The sequence below is a fragment of the Rutilus rutilus genome (assembly GCF_951802725.1).
Source record: "Rutilus rutilus genome assembly, chromosome: 1".
NCBI lineage: Eukaryota > Metazoa > Chordata > Actinopteri > Cypriniformes > Leuciscidae > Rutilus > Rutilus rutilus.
The window spans coordinates 4721362-4747147 of record NC_140209.1 but is presented as its reverse complement, the minus strand read 5'-3'; the positions used below and the strand labels follow the sequence as shown (position 1 = coordinate 4747147).

The 25786-nt window shown below is 39.6% G+C and overlaps 1 protein-coding gene across 5 annotated transcripts; it reads left to right on the top strand.

The window, feature by feature from the left end:
- Positions 1–245: 245 nt before the first annotated feature.
- LOC311301839 (uncharacterized protein) lies at positions 246–25580 on the top strand. 5 transcript variants are annotated; one of them, XM_084427200.1, is made up of 11 exons: positions 246–314; positions 1416–1747; positions 3139–3257; positions 3513–4912; positions 24296–24363; positions 24463–24648; positions 24877–24938; positions 25018–25065; positions 25137–25211; positions 25296–25449; positions 25518–25580. In XM_084427200.1, exons 2-11 carry the CDS (start codon positions 1690–1692, stop codon positions 25526–25528), a joined length of 2181 nt encoding a protein of 726 aa, XP_084283326.1. In that variant the 5' UTR covers positions 246–314; positions 1416–1689; the 3' UTR covers positions 25529–25580. The 5 variants fall into 5 exon arrangements, with proteins under 5 accessions (XP_084283326.1, XP_084283328.1, XP_084283327.1 ...); XM_084427202.1 differs by having other exon boundaries at positions 281–314; positions 25143–25211; XM_084427201.1 differs by having other exon boundaries at positions 286–333; positions 25143–25211.
- The last annotated feature ends 206 nt before the right edge of the window (positions 25581–25786 follow it).

Genomic DNA, 25786 nt, shown 5'->3' with positions numbered 1-25786 from the left:
TGCAAATTTAATTTACGCTTGCAATCTTATGTACACTTTCACAAATCTCACCCTGCGCATGCAATTCATTATGACATAATTTTACCTTCATACATGTGGGTCACTTGAAAAAGTTCCTTTCACCTTTAGTAACTGGAGTCACTTTAGTTCTAAAATAATAATAATGGAAGGCTACTAGTAAAGCTGAATCTGCGTGGCCCTGATTGGCTGCGGGGGTGTCCCGTATGCGCGTGGCCGCGTTCGTTGGCGGCCGATGACGTCACCGCTAGCTCGCGCCGTCTCTTCCGTCATGTTTCAGTGTCGAGTCTTCTGAGGTGAGGAGAGCAGTTCACGGTATTTCTCATATTTACTCAACCATCACACACACTTTATACAGTTTGATTAAGCGACAGGCTCATTTCTGTATTGTTTTCATCGATCACAGCGATACTTGTGCGTCTTTTCTGGCGTCTTCCTTCTGAAATAAACATTTAGTGCAGTAGCAGCGATCATGAGGAGAATATGTTGAGTTCATTCAGACCTGAGCGAGTTTGTGTTCGTTTGTGTGATTGTCTCGATGTTTGGAGTGAGAACTGTTACTGAATGTCAAGTTAAAGTTTGAGGTCTGTGAGGAGAATTAATGGGAATTGATCTCAAGTGTTTCTGTTGCCGTTTTCATGTTTACCTTTATTTATTTGTCGACATTTATCTTTGGCAGATTACATTTACTTATTAAAATTGATGTAGACACTTTACATTGCCCCTGAATGAGTAATGAATGTGGGAAATATCAAATATATACATGCATGGGAATATAGATAAATATTAATTAAGTTTGTCACAGGAAACTTTTTCTTTAATTTTTTTAGTTTTATGATCATTGTCAGTTTCTGTACGAATATGTAACATGTTAATGATGGAATTTATTGCAATTAATAGTTATTATAAAGTCTATATTTAGATTATATTTTATATTTTTCTATATTTATATTTAGATTCACATATTATGGTGTTGTAGTTATTTGCCTGAAGAGGTTCATAAAGAGAGGTTATTTAATTATTTTGTTTTATTATTGATGATTTATGTTATATTGTGAGATATATTTCAATATAGCAGTTTTACAGGCTTTTGTCATGTATCCTGACTCAAATAATGTGTTTCTAACAGCAAACACTCAAAATAAATGTTTATGATTTTAACAGTTTTTCTTGCCATTATTTATATTTGGAAGAATTTAAATTATTTATATTATTTTCTATATTTCTAGATACCTGTATTTTAATGAAGAAGCTGAATAATGTTAGGATTAGCAATACAAATAATTTGCTAATGAATTGGCATCAGTTACTGTACGAATAATAGATAGACATAATTGCTTAGAAGTGTAATTTATTATAAAAACAAACTCAGTGATTTATATTTTTGATTTTGGCAGATCAGCTCCTCCCACTGTAATTCATCATCAGTGAAGCTCCTCCCACAGTAACTCATCATCAGTGAAGCTCCTCCTCAGTGAAGCTCCTCCCACAGCAATCACCTCATCAGTGAAGCTCCTCCCACTGTAATTCATCATCAGTGAAGCTCCGCCCACTGTAATTCTCCAATAAATGCTGTAAATTCCCATCAGCTACAAGTGAAGACGAGCATCAGAGCATCAGGAAGAGCTGAAATCTGCAAAGACTGAGTTTATTAAAGAGGACAGTGAGAACATGAGTGATCCAGAACCCTGCAGAATGAAACACACTGAAGATCCTGAAGAACAAAGAGGTTGGTGTTTATTCTTCATTTATTCATGATGCTGAAGAACATTCATGTTAGAAACATTCAAGCACTTCATCACATTTAGATAAACAGTTCAACTATGAAACGGTACAGAATGTTCTGGGTTTTCTTCAACAAATGGTCAGTAAAGGGAGGTTTGAGACATTTTATATTGATTGTCGACATCAGATCAAGCTAAATACTATTTTAACTGTTTTATTTTACATTTATTTTATATCTGGTTCCCAATTTGCAACAACATTACCAGAAGTTTAGTCATTTTCAACATAGTTTACAATTTGTATTTATTTTTTAGGAATAGTCAGTAAACACCAAGTTACTGATAAAGTTGCATTTGTCAAATATCATATAAGTTATTCATAGTTATAGAGATTCTTCCTACAGTAACTTTGGTAACAGGGTTGATGAATACAGTCAATGCTACAGTTTGTGTAAAAACTGAGACAATGGATTGAGATTATTTTCTTGTCTTCCCATCATGCAGTAGAAAGAGCCCAGATGATGTCACTTTCTGAGTGAATTTTATTTTTTAAGAAATACTGTATTTTAAAAGGAGGAGAGTAACAGGGTTGAGTGAAACATGTAGGACACAGATAAAGATAATAAAAATAGTTAAAGCCACGGCCACTCTATACTTTGAGCAAGTTTCTACAGATGCTGCAACGGTCGTGAAATGATGGAAATAAACACATGTTCAACATATAACAAATCATAATAATACAAAATTGAAAAATAAACAATCACAGTTAAACAGACACAGTTAAAGCTAGTAAATATAATTACTTTAAAACTAGTTGAAGCTGTGGCCACTCTACACTTTGACCATGTGAAATTTCTACAGATACTGCAAAATGAAAATGAACGTTGAAATGACGGAAATAAATTTGACATATAACAAATAATAATATTTAAAAAATAAACAATCCACTCCACTTGAATGCTGAACGCTTGTGTTATTTCTCACAGGGTAATTCACTTGAGCTTGTGTTTCTGGTGTCCCACTTTCACATGCGCATGAATGGAAGTCAGTGCAAGGAAAAGTCTAGTGTGAACGGCCATTAATAATTAAAACGTTTTAGTCAAATAAATATCAATCTCAAAGAAATGTTAATATCATGTTAGATAATTGTGTCATTGATCAAATATATTTAATAGTTCTTGCTGAACATGGGGTTCGTGCCTATAATGTTTTAAAAAATAATAACTGTTATCAATTTATAAAAAGGCATGAAATTAACATAATATTTTATAACAGTTGTCTACTTTCTACTATTACATCAGGGCTCACTTTCATGTCCTTTCACTTTATATTTCTCTATTTGAATTATTTTGATGCACTGAAAATTAAAATGTAATATTTGTTTCTTTCATGTCAGGCCTGATGGAAGTGAAGGAGGAGAGTGAAGAACTGAGTGAAGTGAAGGAGGAGAGTGAAGAACTGAGTGAAGTGAAGGAGGAGAGTGAAGAACTGAGTGAAGTGAAGGAGGAGAGTGAAGTGAAGGAGGAGAGTGAAGAACTGAGTGAAGTGGAGGAGGAGAGTGAAGAACTGAGTGAAGTGAAGGAGGAGAGTGAAGAACTGAGTGAAGTGAAGGAGGAGAGTGAAGTGAAGGAGGAGAGTGAAGAACTGAGTGAAGTGAAGGAGGAGAGTGAAGAACTGAGTGAAGTGAAGGAGGAGAGTGAAGAACTGAGTGAAGTGAAGGAGGAGAGTGAAGTGAAGGAGGAGAGTGAAGAACTGAGTGAAGTGAAGGAGGAGAGTGAAGTGAAGGAGGAGAGTGAAGAACTGAGTGAAGTGAAGGAGGAGAGTGAAGAACTGAGTGAAGTGGAGGAGGAGAGTGAAGAACTGAGTGAAGTGAAGGAGGAGAGTGAAGAACTGAGTGAAGTGAAGGAGGAGAGTGAAGAACTGAGTGAAGTGAAGGAGGAGAGAGAAGAACTGAGTGAAGTGGAGGAGGAACATCATGTCCAACCTGGAGAAAAACCTTTGAGTCGCTCAAAGACTAAAAAGAAATTTTTAAAGAAAAGACGAGCCAAGAAATCTACAACCTGCACTCAGTGTGGAAAGAGTCTCACAAGCAAACGAAGTCTTGAGATTCACATGAGGATCCACACCGGAGAGAAGCCATTCATGTGCGAACCGTGTGAAAAGAGATTCCCAGACAAACAGTCTCTTAAGATTCACATGAGAGTTCATACAGGAGAGAAGCCGCATGAATGCAGTCAATGTGGGAAGAGTTTCAGTCAATCATCACACCTTAATGTTCACATGAGGATCCACACCGGAGTGAAGCCATTCTCATGTGATCAATGTGGGAAGAGTTTCAGTCAATTAGCAAACCTCAGTGTTCACATGAGGATCCACACCGGAGTGAAGCCATTCTCATGTGATCAGTGTGGGAAGAGTTTCAGTCAATTAGCAAACCTCAGTGTTCACATGAGGATCCACACTGGAGAGAAGCCGTTTTCATGTGATCAATGTGGCAAAACATTTCTTAGTGCATCACACCTGAAGACACACCTGACAGTTCATATGAAGGAGAAGCCGCATTCATGTTCTGTGTGTGGAAAGAGTTTTTCACTGCTGCAATATTTACACACACATCAGAAAACTCACACTGGTGTGAGAGAGTACATGTGCTTTGAGTGTGAGAAGACTTTCACTACAGCGAACTGTTTAAAACTGCACCAGAGAATTCACACTGGAGAAAAACCTTTCAAGTGTTCACACTGTGACAAGAGATTCAGTCAATCAGAACATCTGAAAAGACATGAGAGGATCCACACTGGAGAAAAACCTTACAAGTGTTCACACTGTGACAAGAGATTCAGTGTGTCATCATCTCTGAAAACACATGAGAGGATCCACACTGGAGAAAAACCTTACAAGTGTTCACACTGTGACAAGAGATTCAATCACTTAACAGGTCTGATAACACATGAGAGGGTTCACACTGGAGCAAAACCTTACAATTGTTCACACTGTGACAAGAGATTCAGTCAGTCATCATCTCTGAGATCACATGAGAGGATCCACAGCGGAGAGAAGTCGCACACGTGTGATCAGTGCGGGAAGAGTTTCTCTTTTAAAACTCACCTGAATCTACACCTGAAGATCCATGCAGTGGAGAAACCACATCAACACAGTCTGAGATCACGGTGAGTAGTTTATTTTCATGTGCTGAGAAACAAAGTATCTTCTGTGTAAGTTAGACACACATCACCCTGTCATGTATTAGAATGATGGTCTGTATCTTTAAGATGTGAGTGTACTAGGCAAGGCAAGGCAAGGCAAGTTTATTTATATACATGAATATCAGTCACGTGACCTCTTACGTCATCCGCTCTTTTTCCAGTTGACTGCCGCCATCTTGAGTACCTACCGAGTACTGTCTATGGTACTGACAAACCTATTATCTCAAGTCTTGTTAGAAAACAAACAAAAAAATAACTATTCTTGAAACATTATTTGAATTCTTTAAAACAAATTATTGTATGGAATAGAATAGCTCCTGCAGCAGGTGCATTAGCACAACATGTAGCATAAAGCTACATGACACAATTTAATTGATTAATATTACACTTTTACTTTTAACTCACTTTAAAACACCATCGAGTATTTGTATCATATTCCGGTCGCGGTTTAAAATGGTTTCAAGTCAAAAAAATATTTTGAAATATGTTATATTTAATATTTTATATGAAGCTATGGCCTATCCTTACCTAGCATGCATACTGTAAACATTCTTTATTCATATGAAAATACCCTAATCGCACGAAAATCACACACAAATCACATATACTTCAAACCGTGCATTTATTAGCTTCTTGTTTCAGGTGAAGAGATGTTACTTTAGCTTTGTTATCATGGATGTCAGAATGAGGAAGTCATGCAGGACCGCAGGCAGAACAGAAGCGTGATTTCTTTTTTTTTCTTTTTTTTAAACCACTTCAGCGGAAATCCCGCCCTGCAGCTGATTCTAAAGTTTTCATTGGTCATATCAATCACTGTACTGATTGCCTACACCAAACACTGATTACCATTGGACTAATAGCCCTGGCGGATACTGTATTGCATGTATTTGAACACAAATAAACCGGAGAAGACGTGAATGAATGCTTTTTGAGTGATGATTTCTAATCAAAATAACGACCGTTACAGATTTATGTTATGTTACATTTATGTTATATTTATGTTACCGTGTTGTGAAAGCATAGCTAGCTAGTTCCTGTGCAACTGACATATCGATCTTGCTACATCAGGTACTCAAGATGGCGGCAGACAAGTTTTAGAAGTGAGTGACGTCAGTGAGAAGACGTTGGTGACATCATCTGATATTCATGTATAGCACATTTCATACACATAGGCAATTCAAAGTGCTTTACATAGAAGAAATTAAAGTAATACAATTTTTTTAAAACAGTTTAAAAAAATAAAATAAAATACAGTACAGTAAAAACAGTCGGACGAACATTGGCACAGTGCTCATTCAGTAAATGCATAGCTAAACAGAAGTGTTTTGAGTCTGGATTTGAATGTGACTGTAGGAGCACATCTGATCTCCTCTGGAAGCTGTTCCAGCATAATAGCTAAAAGCAGACTCGCCATGCTTAGAGTGAACCCTTGGTATTTCTAGCTGATATGATCCTAATGATCTGAGTGATCTGTTGGGTTTATATTCAGTGAGCATATCTGCAATATATTGAGGTCCTAGGCCATTGAATGATTTATATACCAGTAATAATACTTTAAAGTCAATCCTAAATCTAACTGGGAGCCAGTGTAAAGACCTGAGGACTGGTGTAATATGTTCATATTTTCTGGTTCTGCTCAGAATCCTGGTGGCAGCGTTATGTATGAGCTGCAACTGTCTTATGGTCTTTTTGGGAAGGCCAGTCAAGTCAAGTCAAGTCAAGTCAAGTATATTTGTATAGCGCTTTTCCCAATATAGATTGTATCAAAGCAGCTTCACAGTATTAAATTAAAATAATACAACAAGGTTTGTTTCTAGTGGAATTTATTGATAAAATCAAATTAGATATCCCCAGAATATCCCCAACTGAGCAAGCCAAAGGCAACAGTGGCAAGGAACCGAAAAACTCCATCAAGTGACCTAATGGTGTCCTAAAACTCCATCAGGTGACCCAATGGAGAAAAAAAACCTTGGGAGAACCCAGGCTCAGTCGGGGGCCAGTTCTCCTCTGGCGTTTATTAACTAGAGGCCGGATTGTAATTTGAACTGTAAGATTAAAAATATTATATGAATGCCTGGCTGAAGAGATGCGACTTTAATCTAGTTTTAAACTGGGAGAGCGAGTCTGAGCAACGAACAGTATCAGGAAGGCTATTCCAGAGTTTTGGAGCTAAATGTGAAAATGCTCTCCCTCCTTTGGTGGATCTGGATATCCTAGGTATGACCAAAAGCCTTAAATTAAGTGATCTTAAAGAGCGCGATGGATTATAGGGCGATAGAAGATCCGTTAAATAGACTGGAGCTAAGCCGTTTAGGGCTTTATAATTAAGTAGCAATACCTTGTAATTAATACGGCACTTTATAGGTAACCAATGCAGTGATGATAAAATTGGTGTTATATGATCATATTTTCTTGATCTAGTAAGAACTCTAGCGGCGAAGGAGTCCATTACAATAATCCACCCTGCTGGTGATGAAAGCATGCACAAGTTTCTCTAAGTCTTGTCTGGAAACAAAGCATCTAATTCTTGCAATATTACACATAAATGAGGCATTATAACTATAAGAAATTAACGTTCAATTTCCTCTGCTCCTTTTAAAATATTTTCTTGTAAACTCAACAAAAACATCTCTCTTTGAATAAAACAAATGTGGGGAAAAGAACTTTTATACTCAAATAAATAAATATAAATAAAAATGGCCATTTAAAATAACTGTAATGGCTCATAAAACCAGCAAACAAATATTATGCCCCTTAGGACAAGTTACTGCCTTGGTTATCTCTTTAGGGCAAGTTCTTGGCCAAGAAAACCAGCATGTTAACTTTGCTAGGTTTCAAACATGTACGTTGACATGTTACCACATTCCCAGAAGTGCTGAAGAGCCTCTCGGAGGGAGAACTGGTCGCAGGTATACAAAGATACTTCCGAGCAAGTTTGGTCAGCTTAGGGTAGGTGACCTGGTGGAGTTTCCACCAGGCTAAAGGGTCTGCTTCACTGTGAATGATGGGGGAGAACAAGTAGCTCTTAAGTTCAGCTTCAACAGCTTGCTCCAGATGCATGAAAGATGCTGTTGGAGTGGGGCTTGGATTTGTTTTGAGCAAACTGCCCAATGATCGCTTTGTCTTTTTTTCGCTGGGTGGCTCCATGGTCCGGGCCTCTGTGTTCTCAGAAGGTGTCCCCTCCTTCTGTGCTGAGTCTTTCATTTCTGACATAATCCTGTTCTTGATGTCCTCAACTTTTTCACTGCTGATGTATGTGACCTTGAACCTGGGGTCCATGAAGGATGCGATGTCCAGAAGTTCTTGTGTTCCTGGGTCATCATACTTTGTATTCATGTAATCCAGGATTTTCACTTTAATGGACTTGGTTAAATCTGTGTCATCTTCCTTTTCTACAAGAACCGATGTCTTTAAAAGATGAAGGACGGGTTTCACATATGAAACACTGACATAGATTTCCCCGGAAAGAGCATCAGTAAATTCCTGCAAAGGGCGTAATGCCAGGTTTACAGACTCTAGCACATCCAGGTCCTGCCAGGAGGGAACCAGATGCCGTGTTTTCCGGTCTGCTGATAGGACATCAGAAATGCCCTGCCGCTGCTCCAAGATAATAATAATTATAATAATAATAATTCGTTACATTTATATAGCGCTTTTTCTGAGACCTCAAAGCGCTTTACATAGATGGGGGAATCTCCTCAACCACCACCAATGTGCAGCATCCACTTGGATGATGCGACGGCAGCCATATTGCGCCAGAACGCCCACCACACACCAGCTTACTGGTGGAGAGGAGACAGTGATGAAGCCAATCAGTATATGGGGATGATTAGGACGCCATGATGGACAGGGGCCAAGGGGCAAATTTGGCCAGGATGCCGGGGTTACACCCCTACTCTTTTTCGAAGGACATCCTGGGATTTTTAATGACCACAGAGAGTCAGGACCTCGGTTTAACGTCTCATCCGAAGGACGGTGCTCTTTTGGCAGTATAGTGTCCCCGTCACTATACTGGGGCATTAGGACCCACACAGACCACAGGGTGAGCACCCCCTGCTGACCTCACTAACACCTCTTCCAGCAGCAACCTGGTTTTCTCAGGAGGTCTCCCATCCAGGTACTAACCAAGCTCAGCCCTGCTTAGCTTCAGTGGGCAACCAGTCTTGGGCTACAGGGTGATATGGCTGCTGGCCAAGACCCTCTCAATCATCTTTTGTCTTGAGCCCCACCTAGTTGGACATTCTGTAATGAGTGAGTGCTCAGGGAGGTTGTGCTCCTGTTGTGCTTTTTTCAGTGCCGTCTTCTGCTTCCAGCTGTGGGAAAAATGTCCCACCAATTTTTTGCACAGCCCAGCAGCACGGTCAATGCGACTGTCATCCTTAACAGCATTTCCTGGAAAGAAGATAAGAAATAAATTGTTACAAACTATTCAAACTACCAGTAATCATTGTAGCCAATTATTTAATTATTATTGAATTATTTATAATTAATAATTTAACTAAATAAAATAAAATTTAATAATAATATAATTATTTAATTATTGTAATAAAGTAATATTTCAAACAAAGGCTGCATAATACAATTCTTACACAGTGATAATCAAGTCCTATTAGATAAATGTTAGATAAATGCTGACCATGCAGTGGGGAAATACAACTTAAATTAATATGCTTAATTTTACAAGTGCTCACTGCTCAGTGTTTGCTATTGTTTATTTCAAAGTTGCCTACATGACATCACATGCTTTTCCCCACCGATAACTCGATCTTTGTCAACACAGTGCAACTGTCAAAAATTAAATTACGTAATAAACCAGGGCAGATATAATCATCTTATGATATGACTAATATGGTCTGTTGTTCAGGTAATAAAATAATATTTGCAATAGCCTACAATAGTACCATTTATTACGTGGCTTGGTTGTAGCATGCGGTCTGTTATTTCTTGATAACAGGCCGCTGCTAAGTATAACAGACCGTTGCCATGAAAAACAGAGCGTTGCTATGGACTCACAGGATTCTAACCGTAGAGACGGAGCGGACTATTTTCTTCAGCGGAATCAATACAATTGTTTTTAAATCAATAAACTCCTTTTTAAATCTATTTTGTGTCAAATTATTTATTTGGAAGGTAGACATGTAATAACCACCTCGCTCTATCATCCCTTACGTAAAGAATATATCATTTACACTTACCAATGGCAAGATGCAGCCTATGGCCAAAGCACTGAAGTCTGACCCAGTGGTTGAGTTCTGTGGCTTTCACAACGTTTGCCCCGTTGTCGGTGGTGATGCAAACCAGCTGCTCTTCCCGCAAATGCCAGCTGGCCAAAGCATCACTTAGTCCACAGGAAATGTTTTCTGCGGTGTGCTGTCCGGGGAAGTAGGCTGTCTGTAGACATCGCGTTTTAAGTTCAAAGTCTTGATCCAGAAAGTGCACAGTGAGGCTGATGTAGGGCTCTGTCGTTCGACTGGACCAAAGATCTGTGGTACACGCGTAGTGTTCAACTTGACTCAGTTCCGATTCCACGGTCTCCCTGCATGTGTCGTACATTTTTGGAATGGCGACTTGCGAAAAATAAGTCCGTGATGGAATCTGGTATCTTCGGTCCAAATTGGTTATCAGGCTCACAAAACCTTCTTTAGTCACTGTGTTTATAGGCATCATGTCCTTCGCCAAATAACGAGTTATGGCTGCTGTGATTTTTCTGTGGCGTTTGGATGTTGTGTCATAAGGAGTCACACTCGCAAAACTCTGAGCAATTGACTGTTGTTGTAGTGATGGCAAAGTTTTAGATTTGCTACTCGATGGTTTTGATTTTGTCGTTTGGCTAGTTTTGAATTGTTCGTGTAGGTCTTTATGATTGTATTGCAGGTGGTGATGGAGGTTCGTCGTGTTTCCCTTTGAAGTTGCCACCACTGTTCGGCATGTTTTACACAGTACCTGTGTTTGTAACGCGTCATCTCTCCTAAATCCAAAATATTTCCATATAGCTGAAGTGCTGTTCTTTTTCACCACAAGGTCTTCGTCAGCCACCACATTTTCCTCACTCCTCTCTCCTCCCTCCGCCATCGTACTTTCTAACGGCACAGTGTCGCAACTAAATTGACACCTCACAAATCAATCTAAGAGTAGCTGACACTTCCTGGGGCTTCACCTGATTGGCCAAATAGCATGAACGTGCCAACCATGTCTTCAGGGCTAAACGTGATAGGTCAAAAGTTTATTACATGCGCTTGGCGCATGTAATAAACTGCTTTCCCTTATTCATCGTGTCAAGGCTGTCTGTTGCGATGTGTTCATCGCGCGAGTTCATATCGCGATGACGATGAAAATTCGATGTATCGTTCAGCCCTACTCCGCATGTCATGGATGTCCACTCAGACTTATGGTCTCCTATACTCACATAATAACCTCTCCCATCTAAGTATGACCTGAACCATTTTAGAACTATCCCAGAAAGCCCCACCCAGTTTCCAGCCTGTCAAGAAGTATGTTATGATCGACAGTGTCAAATGCAGCACTGAGGTCGAGTAGCACCAGCACTGATAATTTGCCTGAATCAGTATTTAAGCGAATATCGTTTATTATCTTTATGAGCGCTGTCTCTGTGCTGTGGTGCGGTCGGAAACCAGATTGAAAATTGTCAAAGTATCCATTTGACCATAAGAATTTGTTCAGCTGATTGAAGACAACTTTTTCAATGATCTTGCCTATGAAAGGAAGATTTGAGATCGGCCTATAGTTGCTTAATATGGTCTTATCCAGATTGTTCTTTTTCAGGAGGGGCTTGACAACTGCAGTTTTCAGGGAGTTTGGAAAATTCCCAGAGAGAAGTGAGGAGTTTACCACTTCTAGAAGATCTGCTTCTAAACTGTTTAACACGCTTTTGAAAAATGATGTGGGAAGTGTGTCAAGAGCGCAGGTTGATGTTTTAAGGTGCTGTACGGTTTCTTCCAAAATTTCCCATCAATTTCTTCGAAATCAGACATCGTAACTACTTTCTCAGGTGGTCTGATCTGTCTGACCCCAGTGCAACTCAAGGATGTGCTGATCACCTTTCTGATATTATTGATTTTCTCAGAGAAGAAAGAAGCAAACTCACTGCACTTGTTGTCTGAGAGCATTTCACTGGGAATCTGGCTTGGGGGGTTTGTCAGTCTCTCTACAAATTTTGTCTGCCACTCTTCTTCCTGACTTTAACAGGAGCAATATCATCAATTACACTTTTAACTTTTGAGTTAAAAGAATAAAGGAGAAAATCAACAGAGTCAGCAGATATGCTTGGTGTTAAAGATATAGCCAAATAGTACACTAGTGTTTTCATTTAAGCATCTCTTCTTGACACACACAGATCTAGCTTCAGTGGCAGGAGAGATCAATATATCAAAGAAAATACAGAATTGATCGGATAGTGCTACATCCTTAATAACAATCGATGAAATGTTTAGACCCTTACTGATAAGTAAATCTAGAAGAGCTCTCACAGGAGGAGGGGGAGGGCGAGCTGGGCTTCGGTGGTAGCGGTGCCCATCGTTTTTTGGTTGGTATCTGGGGGCTTGCAGCAAAAGAGTGGGATAGTTTGGTTCCAGCATGCACCAGTTCTTCTATTTTCTGTGAGAAGCACAGAAGTGGAGATGCTGGAGAGAGGGATAACGTGTCTAGTGAAAGAGGCTGTTGCTCTGGTGTTATTGGAGGCTGTGATATGCTGTCCTGGCTTCCCTGGCTGGTTTCCAGGAAGTCGTCCTTGGGTGCTGAATCTTGGAGCATTTCTAATGTCTGTCTGTGGTGAGCTCTGTGGGTAGGGCTCAGCTGAGATTGTGTCCGAGAGCAGAGGTTGTTGTGGCGGAGTGGTGTTATCATTGTCCTTGTGTGATATATCAACCGCATGTCCATTTTGCTGCTGAAGTGAAGTCCTGTGGTTATTCTTACTGTTTCCAGGTGTGTGTGTGTCGTTCAGATTGACACACACTGCAGAAGGATGATTGAGGGAGAAGTAGATATTGTCCTTTAACACTCTTGAACCAAGTTTGTTTGGGTGATGGCCATCTCGATGAAACAGTTGTCGCTGACTCCAGAAAAGATTGAAATTGTCAATGAAGTTTATTCCTTTTACATTGCAGGTTTTTTGCAGCCATGTATTAAGCCCAAGCAACCGTGAAAACCTGTTTGTTCCTCTTGCTGGTAGTGGTCCACTGATGAACGTTTGAACTTTCAGTCTTTTAAGTGTTTCAAAAAGTTCATTGAAATCCTTCTTAAGGAGTTCTGACTGCTCTTTATGAATATCATTCTTCCCCACATGAATGATGAGTCGATTTGCAGTCTTATGTTTCATCAGAATGTTCTGAAGTTCCCTGTTTACATCAGAAGTTGTTGCTTGTGGAAGGCAGCACGTAGTTGTGTCCCTGCCGCTAATGTTTCTGATTATGGAGTCCCCCACTATCAGAGTCCTGGGCTCGGCTGCGCTCTGAGCTGAGTGCCGCTGTCTGCTCGACCTTGAGCGCCAGTTAGCATCAGTGTTAGCTACTGGCCCATTCAGTCTGTGTTCGATCACATTTGGGGATTCCTCATTTACATTCATTAGTACTTCAAATCTGTTCTCAAGATGTATAGGCGGTGGTAGGGGACCAGTGTTTGCAATCCTTGTCAGAGCTGTATTTGGGGTAGAGGATGCTATTGCGGTAATATGTGAGGCTCGTGACAATCTGATGTCTCGAGTGCCTTTGGGTCTCGTACTAGTATGTATTCGGATGTAGAAGGAAGTTCAGCTTAAGAATAAGAAAAGTAAAGACTCCCATTCGTAAAGTTATCAAGCGCGTGACTGATTTAATTCAGCAGAGTGTATGAGAGATATCTGATTACACAAGAAAGCTGATTTATATATAACACACCCTATAGCCAAATCTCTCCTCTCCACCTATAGCCGGTGTGTGGTGAGCACAGGACACTTTGTTGATTGATTGATATCTATTAACTTGTGTTCAACCAACAGGAATGTCTAATTTGTCAGTTCAGATCAATGCAAAAAAACACACAAATTCGCTCTCTGACAGTAGGTGGTGTTCATGTAAAGCAGAAATACAGCACTATACAGGGCTCTAGACTGCGAGTAAATGGTCACATTTTGCGACCTTTTTTAAGAGAGCTCTGCCATTTATGCCGGATACGAGAAACATCACACGGCAAACGAAAGCAGAATTAAACCACACTACTCGTCTGAGCTGCGCAGCGCAAACAGTTTACAGACCTGCCAACCTGTACGCATTTTGCATAGCGGACACGCATTTTGACTTCAAAGTACGCTGGTACGATTTGTCACTCTAAATATATTTGTCTATGTCATATTTATTTTGTATGAAAACTAGCGCGTTAGTTACTTACGGATTAAAAAGTACCGTTATCAGTGCTGCGCGAGCTCTCTCGCAAACACGGACGCGCAGATCATTGTAAAATGAAAATTGACGGGCTAAGTTTTTGTTCTTGCTTGTTTTGTTTTTTTTGTCAAAAAGCATTTTGTATTATCCATCCCTGCTTTTAAAATTCGTTAAATGACGGACGTTTTACTGTTAACACAGCCCTCATTATATGTCGGGTTCGGAACTTAAACTTTATATTATTTTTAGAAGAGATGCACCGATTACAATTTTGTAGGCCGATTCCGATTTGCGATTTTTTTTTTTTTTTTTTTTTTTTTTTTTTTTTTTTTTTTTTTCATTGAGTTTGACCTGCCGACACCGATTTTAGCCGATTCCGATTACATTTTTTTTCTAACCACTTAAGAGCACACACAAATATTTATTTTCGATCTTCTCTTTAACCCTTTAACGCGTAAGTTTAAAATATTCTAACTGACACCCCCACCCCCCACCCCCAGAGTGAGTTTTTTCAAGACGAATGTTCCCTTTAATGTTTCCATGGCGACGCGTCACGCGATACACCGCAGCCACAATAATACTGTATGACAGATGTGTCGCTTTTATTTCGCTTTTCCTTTTTTATTCAAAATATTCACAAACTTGCTTACCATGTCATCAACTAGCCTATCTGATATTCCGATTCTCAAATACGTGTAAGTGAGTGTGTTTGGTCGTTTAAAAACCTTTATAAATAATCTTGATCTAGAACATGAGATGGGCGCCGCAATGTTGTCCTGTCAGTGGGATTTACAGCACGTGAATTCATCAGTTTCTCCCGAAATAAATGCAAGAAAGTGGCCGATGAACTGAGAAGAATAGAGTAAACTTTATAGTTACTTCCACTATGTTTGTCTGATATGAATAACACATGTCGGCAAATTATATTTGAATAGATTGTTATTGCTGCTTCCACAGACATCAGTGTGTATTTTACAAACTCCAAATGTATTGTTTTACTCGTGCTTATGTGTATTTAAATATCTGAAACCTAAAATAAACATTATGAGGTTGAAAACACTGCTTAGTTGAAATATATGACCGCGCTGAACGCAGGAACGGACTGGGACTAAAAAACGGCCCTGGACTTTGACTAGGCCCGGCCCAAAGCAATCGGCGCGCGGAAACTCGACAACAACAACAATAACGCCTGGCATGAGTGTCACAAGACTTTAATTGTGGTTCATGATACTATACCATCCAAATTATAGCAATAGCACTGATGTTGACTAGATGTTCTGTTAAAAGCATATTATTCTAGATTAACTTGAATACTCACATATAAATGGAGGTCTCAACACACTGCAGGTCCCTCTGGCTGAACCAATACAAAACAGGTATCTAAAACACACAACACATAGTATTGTATGAGTTATATGATAAATCACGAAGTAAAGAGGTTTTAATATACAGTTTAACTTGAATACTCACAAATAAATGGAGGTCTCAGCACACTGCAGTCCCTCTGGCTGAACCAATACAAAACAGGTATCTAAAACACACAACACATAGTATTGTATGAGTTATATGATAAATCACAAAGTAAAGAGGTTTTAATATACAGTTTAACTTGAATACTCACATATAAATGGAGGTTGAATACTCAACTAAAAAAACAATCCAGCAATGGCATTTTACTCAATGTTGGGGGATAAGGATTTTCTGCAACTCTGTCTATGACCAAGTCATTATCAAGGGACATGAGGATGTCTTTCTCTGTGGTCATAAGCATGAATGCTTCAAGGTGTTCTTGTGACTGTGTGCTTCTTATTCGACTTTTGATGTGTTTGAGAACAGAGAAACTTCTCTCACAGGCTACCTGTGTCACAGGCAGAGTAAGGAGGTACCTGTATCCCCAGCCAAGGATATGATAGGCATCTGTGAAGAGGTAGCGTTTCAGAATTTGATAGCAACAGACTGGGCATTCCTTACAAGATTTGCACTGTTTGTTTAGTACATCTGTGTCTTCTTCGTCATCATCACAGCCACCCCCTATCATCCTGACTTTGTACTCTTCAAGTGCAGACATTTTAAGCCGTGGCCACTGAGCTGCCAGACACTTAAACTGTGTTCTGCTGTCAAACCTGAGCAAGCATTTGCTAAGTTCTTGAAATGCAGAATCAGGCAGAGTACCTGATGACACTTCAGCAAAGTTTCTCGGATCAAGAAGAGCCAAGTCGGCATAGTGTAGCATGGGTCAGAAAACGCCTGTGGATGCTCTCAGTGATTGTATCCATGATCTGGTTATGGACCTCAACTTCATAGGCTCTGTTTGCATCTGTGAGAGTCTCATCACTTGTTGTCATTTCTCCAGCCATCACCTTCCTTTTCCTCTTCCTTTTCTGTGGAAGTTCTGCCTCCAATTCAAGCTCACAGTCCTCTTCCACCATGAGTTGTGCATTTGCCCACTGGACAAAGGTATCAGCAGCTTGCTTAACTGAATTAAAATCTCTTGCCATGTTCTTCATGGTATCTTGAGTTGCCATTACCATCCTGTGTGCAGTTAAGATATCTAGTCCACTTGACTGTAGGTATTTTGACAGCGGTGTTGTGACCTCAAATATCCGCAGGAAAAGCTGAGCAGTTAACACTGTGTCATACCTCAACAGAGCCTCTAAGAATCCTCTAGCTTTGACACGCACTGTAGTTTTTAAATTGGCCTGACCTTGAAAGACGCTGAGTGTCATGAGGACATCAATGTATAAAGCCTGGTCTGGTTTTCCAAATGACACAAAGATCCTCTTCAAGGCTACATCTTTGGCCCACCACCTTGTCTCTCCGATAGTAGAGAGACGTCTGTGTCGAGTATCCTGGCTTCTTTGTTCCCACACATTCATTCTTTGATACGATTCACGAATGAACACAGCAATGTCATTCATGAGGGAGAAGAGGGACCCACTGGATATGGCCATTTCAGTTGTGTCAGCCAGAACTAGGTTCAGCACATGTGCATAGCACCAAACATGTACCTGGTTTGGGGCTTTGGATGACAGGAGTGTGGAGAAGCCTCTGTACTGGCCTTGCATGTTTGATGCCCCATCTGTAGCATTACTGACACAGTTACTGATGTCCAGATTAAAACGTTCCATCACATCTGTCAGCATCTGGACAAAATATTGACCAGTGGATGCCTCACACTTAACCACTGCAAGAAGCCTTTCCTGAATTGCATCTGTAACATATCTCAGAATTACAGAGCATTGCTCATGGGACGTAATGTCTTGGGGTTGTATCTATCTGCACAGAGAATATCACACTTTCAATATCACACCTCTTTTGCAATGGTCTCCTGAATTAGACACTTCACTGTAGAAATTACAGTGTTCACAGTGGTTTTGGATAAAAATGTTACAGCAGCACCGCGACCCCTAGCCTGTGACTGGTGCATCTTTTTACTTTTTTCTATGCACTCAGTGAGATGTTCCTTCAAACATACATCATATTTCCCCAGAAGAATGATGAGCTCTAGGAAGCTGCCGTGGTCAATGTTGTGGTCATCTAGAGTGTACCCTGCCTCAGATTGCTGTCCTCTGTAGCTCAGTCCTCTCTTTCCTATGAACTTCACCACATCTACTACTCTTTCTAACACCTGTCGTCTCTTCCTCACTTGATCTCTGTGAGCCACAATTTGTGGACCATGTAGCAGGCTGGCTATATCTGATTTAGATGCCCTCAAAAAATATGCCTCAGCACAACCTCTGTGCATGTTGCTCCTTTCATGTTCCTCAACTCTTTGACTGATATGGTTCCAGTCCTGCATTCCACTTATGAAGGGACTGGTTTCAGTTGGTTTGGCAAATGCTAAACATACTGCACAATACAGGGTATGGTTCTCTTCACAGTATGTAAGCCATTTTCTGTCTGTGCCATCTTTGTGTTTAAACACTCTCTGTACTGTCAGGTATTTTGTCTTCTTCTGAGGGTGGTATGAAAAAAAAACCTCTAGGCTGTGACTGTCTGACTTGGGGCGCTTAACCCCCTGAGGTCGGCGGTATCGCCGGCGATACCAGCTCGCTTTTTTTTATCAGTGTAAAAGAAACTCAGAAATACTCTGTTGACTTTGATTTTCCATAGGAGTTTCATACATCAATCGATTCTGTTAAATGTGTATTATTTTTGTGTATACTCACAATAAAAACAAAGTGTGGTGCTTTTTGCCAAATAAAGAAAAATAAACACGAAGCTAGGTTCTGCCTTCTCTCTGTCCGTGTAGTCCATTCTGAAACGCGTCCGAAAATGAATCATAACTCAGCGAATACTTCTCACACAGGCATGTGAGTTATGTCTTTATGAAGCTTGAAATCTCTTCTTTTAAATGAAGTTATTTATATAAAACACAAATGTTTTCAACTCATGTAATCCGCTTGAAAGCAAGGAGAGTTACCGTTTTTCCTTCTCCCTTCATTATCTCTAAATGAGCTGCGGCCGCCCCGCCCCCGGCGCGATTCACATGTAAATAGTTTAGGTGATCTAGTATGCATCGCATACGCCCCCCGATCAATGCCATAAAAACACAGTTTCTATCAGACTTACTGATAGTTCATCGCGTTTTGAGTATGGCACGCTTCTCCGGTAATAAAGACGCCCTTCAGATGATTCTGGACAGCGCCGGGTTGTTTCCTCAGAGGAAGATTGTAACAGACGACGAACGGCAGCATATTGAAGAGCGAATTCCGCCGAGGACACAATTTCGGAGTAAGTTTTACTTAAAAGTCTTTTGTCTTTTATTTTTCGTGTTCGCATTTATGAGGAAAAAAACAATATTACCTGACAGTTCTCCATTATGGACGCGAGCGCTCTAAGCACTAAAATACTTTCAAACATTCACAGAGACCTCAAAACAGAAAGTACAAATCCTTTCTTTAAAACGAATTTCGTTTTGTATCAATTGTATCTTAATTTTAATAATTTTTTCATTAACAAATTTCCTGGATTTAAAGTAAATATAGGCTAGCAATCACAACATAAGGTCTGAATGGGTTAGATTTGGGTACAGTTTTTACTGTAGAATATACTGCCACATCAAATAAGCTTTTGTTTAGCAATTTCTATATATAAAATAGCCTACTATTTTTGTCAAAAATAAATAATGTTAGCTGTTCCAATGTTGGCTATATTCAAAGTAATGAATACATAGATAAAATGTAGGCCTATAATCTTTTTTTTTTTACAAAAAAAGAGTACACTTGAAATATTGTTGAAATTGAAATTGTAATTATTGTTGTTGTAACCTTTTTAACTTTGAAATATGTATGATAAAATGTATACTTTAGTTTTTACAAAGAAAGATTACACTTGAATTGTTGTTGTAATTGTAACCTTTTTAATAAAAATATATATTTACAAGGTAGATGTAAACAAACTTTTAAAAGGTAAATATAAGCCTTTTCTTTAAATAATTTTTATTGTGTTTTATTAGTGACAAATTTGGGGAGAGGATAAATATTCCAAAACTGAAAATACAGTATGAGAATTAACTGCACAATTACTAGACATGTTTTCCTTGGATATTATAGGCCAAATTGCAAGCACAATATGTGGAGAAATAAAAAAGAATTGAGATGCTTCCAACTGTTGCTCTTGCATTCTTGTGGCTCAGTGACTCACCTGAATGAATGGCTAATTAAGTATGCGGTCCCCATTGTCTCCTGAGGTGTGAACCACTACATATGCATGATCTGTGACGCCCACTCCGCATATGGCCTTTCCAAACAGAAAGTGCTTTGCAAAATTCAAATCAATGTATTGTGTTATGTGAATGATTAGGCAGGGTGATTTTCACATCATTTTGAAGAAAAAACACTAGGCAATGACATCTATTAGACAAAAGTCTTATTGGCACATATTTAGTATGTGTTTTATGGCCTTATTTCAGAAACTTTAGTTTTTAGTTTTTTCAATAACCACGCATAAACATTATTCTCTCAAAAATGCAGACATGTACATTATTGTTGCTCACATATTATGGTAGCCCTGTTTGTGCTAAATAGTGTGTAATTTTTTTTTTGCCATTAATATGTTTATAAGCAACTGAAAAAAGCACAAATGTCAGGGCATGTCAGAACATCTCAAGGACCCCAAAAACACCTCAGACCCCAGAGGGTTAAAGTAATTTAAAGTCTGCGTGAACCGGAAGTTGCAAACGACTTTTCTCCAGTGTTGTGACTTATTTCCCAGTGAAAAGGAATATTGAACAAAGGGCAGGGTTTTCCTCTAGCACTCCTCCTCTCCATCTCTCGCTCATTACAGACTAACGGTTTGAGGGGAGTGGTTAAGCGTTTCCCAAACCAAGCCGTCAAACCTACGTCATCAGGGAAGGTCCTCCAATGCAGAGGGGAGGGGCATTTTCAGATTTTGATTAAAGAGTACGACGGCAAACAATTTTTTCCTGTGTATTAACTTGCACGGATTAATTGTTCACCACAAGACTAGTAATATGCGCTCACAAAGTAAATAGGGTCAATTTTGATTTCATGCCGACTTTAAAGTTGAGCTGGAGTCGGTGTCTTTCTCTGCTCTTGGTCTAAGCTCAACCTGAATAAACAAATGATGGAATGGATAAAAAAAATTAGCATGGTAGCATGGAATAGATAGCATGGAATAGATTATATAATAAATGTATTACTTAATAATCTTAATTAATTTATGCAGTAATTAATCTTACTGCACAAATAATAATACCACATCTAAATGAAAATACACCATTACAAATGTAACTTCTGTATTCAAAATCTTCAAAGATTTTAAGCATTAACTGTAACGTTACCAACATTTTTAAAAGTAAAAGCACAACATATTTCTTAATATTAGCTACTGCATGTGGCATTTTACAGCTAAAATGTTGAAGTTTAGCTGTTTTAACTACTGTAATCATTAAAAATGTAGCAACCTGAATATCACTTCCTAACTAACATCATCCCTAGCAAGTAACTCTCTTTCTCCTCTCATGTTCCACACTTACTTGCCCTGGATCTGCCTGTGGAACCAGCTCATCTTTCTGTCCCTCACTGGTGGCATGTTGCTGCACAGCTGTCTGGCTCACTTCTTCAGTGCTGCTAATATTTACCTGCGAGTTGGTGCTGCTGCTGGCTGTGCTGCTAAATATTTCTGTTATTTTGCAACATTTAGCGGCTTCAGTGTCTAAATTACGCAATTTTTTTTCTCGCCTTCTCAGCCCCACCCTTTTCTTTCCGTTTCTTACCCGCGGCCGCGTTATGCATATTGTTTGTTTGTTTCACTTTCAATGCTTCTATCTAACGTCTTTGCTTCGTCTCCTCCTCTTCCACTTCTTCTTCTCCTTACTTGGCGGCCACGGCCAGTGCAGCAGGCATCCAACTTAAAGGTGCATTGCTGCCACCTACAGTACTGGAGTGTGAAATAGATTAGTGGGGGAAAAAAACAGGTGATGACTGCGTGCGTGGCGGGTGGTGGGCCGGCCCGCCGGCCGTCCTGGAGTACCGGCCGTTCTGTGATTCTCCAGATCACACAGATGGCTAGTCCGCCCCTGGCTGAACGCGTCCGACTTTGGCTCAGCGCCAGCCAACGCGCGAAAGCACAGTTTGAATCTGACAGTTATGCGACGTCACTGAACATCTAAATGTGGCACCGTGCTCTCAGGGGCAAAGAAATAAAAATCCCATATATGAGACCGTACTGCTCAAAAGGTTAATCATGCGGCATATGTCAGACTGACCGGCCGGTCGCCGGTCATGGCCGATCACGTGAAAATCGTCCAATTCCGGTCACCAGCCGATCAATCGGGGCATCTCTAATTTTTAGAGTAAGTGATTCGTTATGCTATTATTGGACTCCTATCTATTCAATTCATATTCAACTGTTTTCTATAAATATGTTTGTATTGGCTAACATTTATTCAGCTAATGCGTGTCCTGTTTAAAATGTGCAATGTTCAAATGCAAAGACAGCACGACACAAATAGAAGCCCTTTTCCCTGTTGTATTTAGTATCATATAATATTGTAAAATAAATAAATTAGCCTATCTTAAATGTACACAATGTTCCTAGTTTATATATTTTTTATATTATTTTTACTGTGTTCTAGGGGTTTCTTAATTTTAGACTAGTTGACCAGCACACATTATATGCAATAGGCCTACAATTATATAATGCATGTGTGTCGTCGTCCAAACCGCCCATACAATAAACATACCCCCCTAAAAATTTTCCTAGGTCGCACCGGCGCACCTAACGTCCTCGCATCCGCTGCCTCTCCACGAACTAATCGTTTGTTCTCCTTTGCAAAACTCGCACTTATGGGAACTCACACTCTTCTCTCACGCGGTACCACAGCTCGCACAACACGACAGCCCTGCTTAATGCGTGACGACGGAGGACAGAATTAAACCGTGTTGCTTGATCAAGATCGGCTCGCGCTGCACTGGTCCAAACTGATAAACGGTCCTTCAAACACACAATAACGAGTTGCTCAGTTTCATTCCTCTTACATTACGTTTGCCATTTGATGTTGGACAATGTTGTGTGTCTATTACTTTATGAGCGCGCTTGCCACCCGCGACCCGCCCAACATTTGAAATAACGAAATTTTGGTTGGCAGGAAAAATGGTCCAACGAACCGTTCTAGAATACTAAAAAAAGTATTTACTAGGGGTGTGACGGTCATATAACCATGAGACCGACGGTTATAGTTGAACACCGTCATTAGAACTCTATAACTGCCAAAACCGTGTTATTAAAATATTTTTTTTACAATATTTTTTTATCAAAGAGAATGTTTAAATGCTAATTAAAAACAATTGTTAACAGTCTGTGTTATTAATGGTCTACGTCGTTTCCAACTGTATTTGATTCTTTGCCAAGTGCCCCCTGACCGACCGCCAATCATTTGAGATAGAAATAAAAGCTATGACTATGATATAGTGATGTGCCATCATTATGAGATTTATTAAACAAATGAAACACATTTGCAATAATAAACATTAGCAATGAACATTTGCAATCGGGAGACATGGTTTTTACCACTTAATGAAGTTTTGTTTTGTAAATCGTCAGACATGATTTTTACCACTTCATTAAGTTTTGCTTTGTAGAAAGCCTTTCTTTAAAGCCAATTTCGTTTTGTACAAATTGTATCTTAATTTTAATTAATGTTTCATCAACCAATTGCATGTATTTAATAAAAAGCAAATATAGCAGAGAATATAATAACCGTGACATGGAGGCGCCGGTGCGCCGCGTTCACTTGCATTGCATTGTGAAGTTGAACTAGAGCGCATCTCGTCGTAAATGAATGAAACTCAGCGTAGGCCTATGCCTCATACATTAGCATTAAATATCTTTGCTGCATCCTTTCTAGAACAGACAAGGGCTTTCTTGCGGCTCGCGTCAGCAGAGCATTGCATCGTCCATAGACCGCAAAACAATCAGCGGATGGCGGGCGGGTGTGGCTTTGAAATTTGGTCAGAAAACGTTGGTGCGGATGATGAGTTTTGTGATGCGGTTGTGGATGAAATAATACCCCATCCGCGTATCTCTATTGATAACAACACTGAACTCTACACAAATATTAATTTTATTCAAACTAAGTTGTCCTGTAACAGACGAACGTCGCAACCCGTTGCACGTTCATGCGTTGGTTTAAAAGGGGATATGTATCGATAGTAGAAACCATGATCAGCAACGCTGTTATTGGCTGTTCAGCATGGCCAAAGAACGTGCCCAGTTTTTCTCCCAAGCAGAACAAGAGCTTTTAATGGAAGGTTTCGCGAATTTGAGTATTTAATTAAAACGACAGGGAACACCTCAAAGTCTGCAAAAGCCAGGAGAGAGGGCTGGCAAAAAGTAGCAGACAATTTTAATGTGTAAGTGCTGTCCATGGTAGATGTTTCTATCACTTTCTACTGTATGTATTTTTGCATTTTAATAATTTCATATTTACTTTGTTCTTTTATGTCAGAGCCACCACAGGGCCCACTAGAACATGGGGACAAGTAAAAGTGAAGTACAAGAATATTCTACAAAATGGTAGCCTTTAATTCTTATACTGTCTTTATTTTAAAAAGCCACTTTTTTTCCTCTTTTTAAAAGCCACTGTTAAATAATGTGTTTGTCTGTTTATAACAGCCACCAAGAAAAAGGCTGAACAAAAAAAAACAGGGGGTGGTCCTGCACCACCACAATATACCCCAGCAGAAGAGCTGGCCCTTGGGTTGAATGAAAACCGAACCATTGTGGAGATGGGCATCCCTGGGGGCAGCTCTTCCTCAGACCCAAAGCCAGGGACCAGTAGCAGCAACACCTTCATTACTGGTAGGCTAAATGAGCTTTCAATTCTCTTAGTACACTGTAAAAGTATTTGTTGCTGCATTAAATTAAGTATAATCCAAATGGCTGGTACAGTCATTTCAACCGTTTGTGAAAGTGAAAACTTCTAAACTTTTTGTTAATATAAAATATGTTGCCATGAGTTATTGATCACATACAATTTTTTACAGTGCAGTTAATTGTAATGACAATTTGTTCCCCTCTTTTGTGCAGTTTTACATAATACACCAACACTTTTACCTGTTCCCATGCAAGTGGTGGCTGAAGCATATGCAGTAAGTTGTGTACTTTTTCTAACTTGCCTAAAGGGAAGAAAGTGCAACACTTTTTCTAATACCCATTTCCATTGCACAGGACAGTGAAGAAACCCTCTCAGATGACTGTCCTTTGGAGGAAGAACCTGTAAGTGCATAAATAACTTTACACTAATTTGTATATACTTGTGTACCTATTCTTTCTGTCTGCAATATGAGTTGCAGGAGTCCACACCTAGAGAAAGGCCTACAGAAAGGCTTGCAGAAGAGTCTGCACAAAGAACTGAAACAGAGGTGGACAGTGTTGTACTTTTACTTTTTACTTTTGTTGCATGAGGCATGTTTTGACCCTTTTTTTTCTTTCACAAAATGACACAGGGTGACATCCGTTCCCTATATAAACGGCATCTTCAACAAAAAATCGAGTATTTTGACCTGAAAAAACACAAATTAAGAGGAGAAATTGAACTCGACAACTTGAAAAAGAGAAAAATTGCACTAGAGATAGAGTTGCTTCAAAAGGACCTTCAGAGTAAGTGCTAATACACCATTTGACACATAGTAGTATTGCTGACTTTACATAACTGTGTCTTATTGCAGGCAAAAGATGACTTGCTGGCTGTTCTTTATAAAGAATTGTTTAAATAAAACTCCAGGAACTAAGCATATTTGTCTTGTCTTTTATTACACATTCAGAAATGGTGTTCCACAATTCTGTCCCGTGCAGCTCTGCCACTAGTTTGGTCCAAGTGCACTGGCTGGAGGTCGTCATCATCAGGCTGCACCCCCACCACAGGAGTCCTCTCCTTTCTCATAGTGGCAATGTTATGCAATATGGCACATGCAACAATTATGTCACAGGCCCTGTC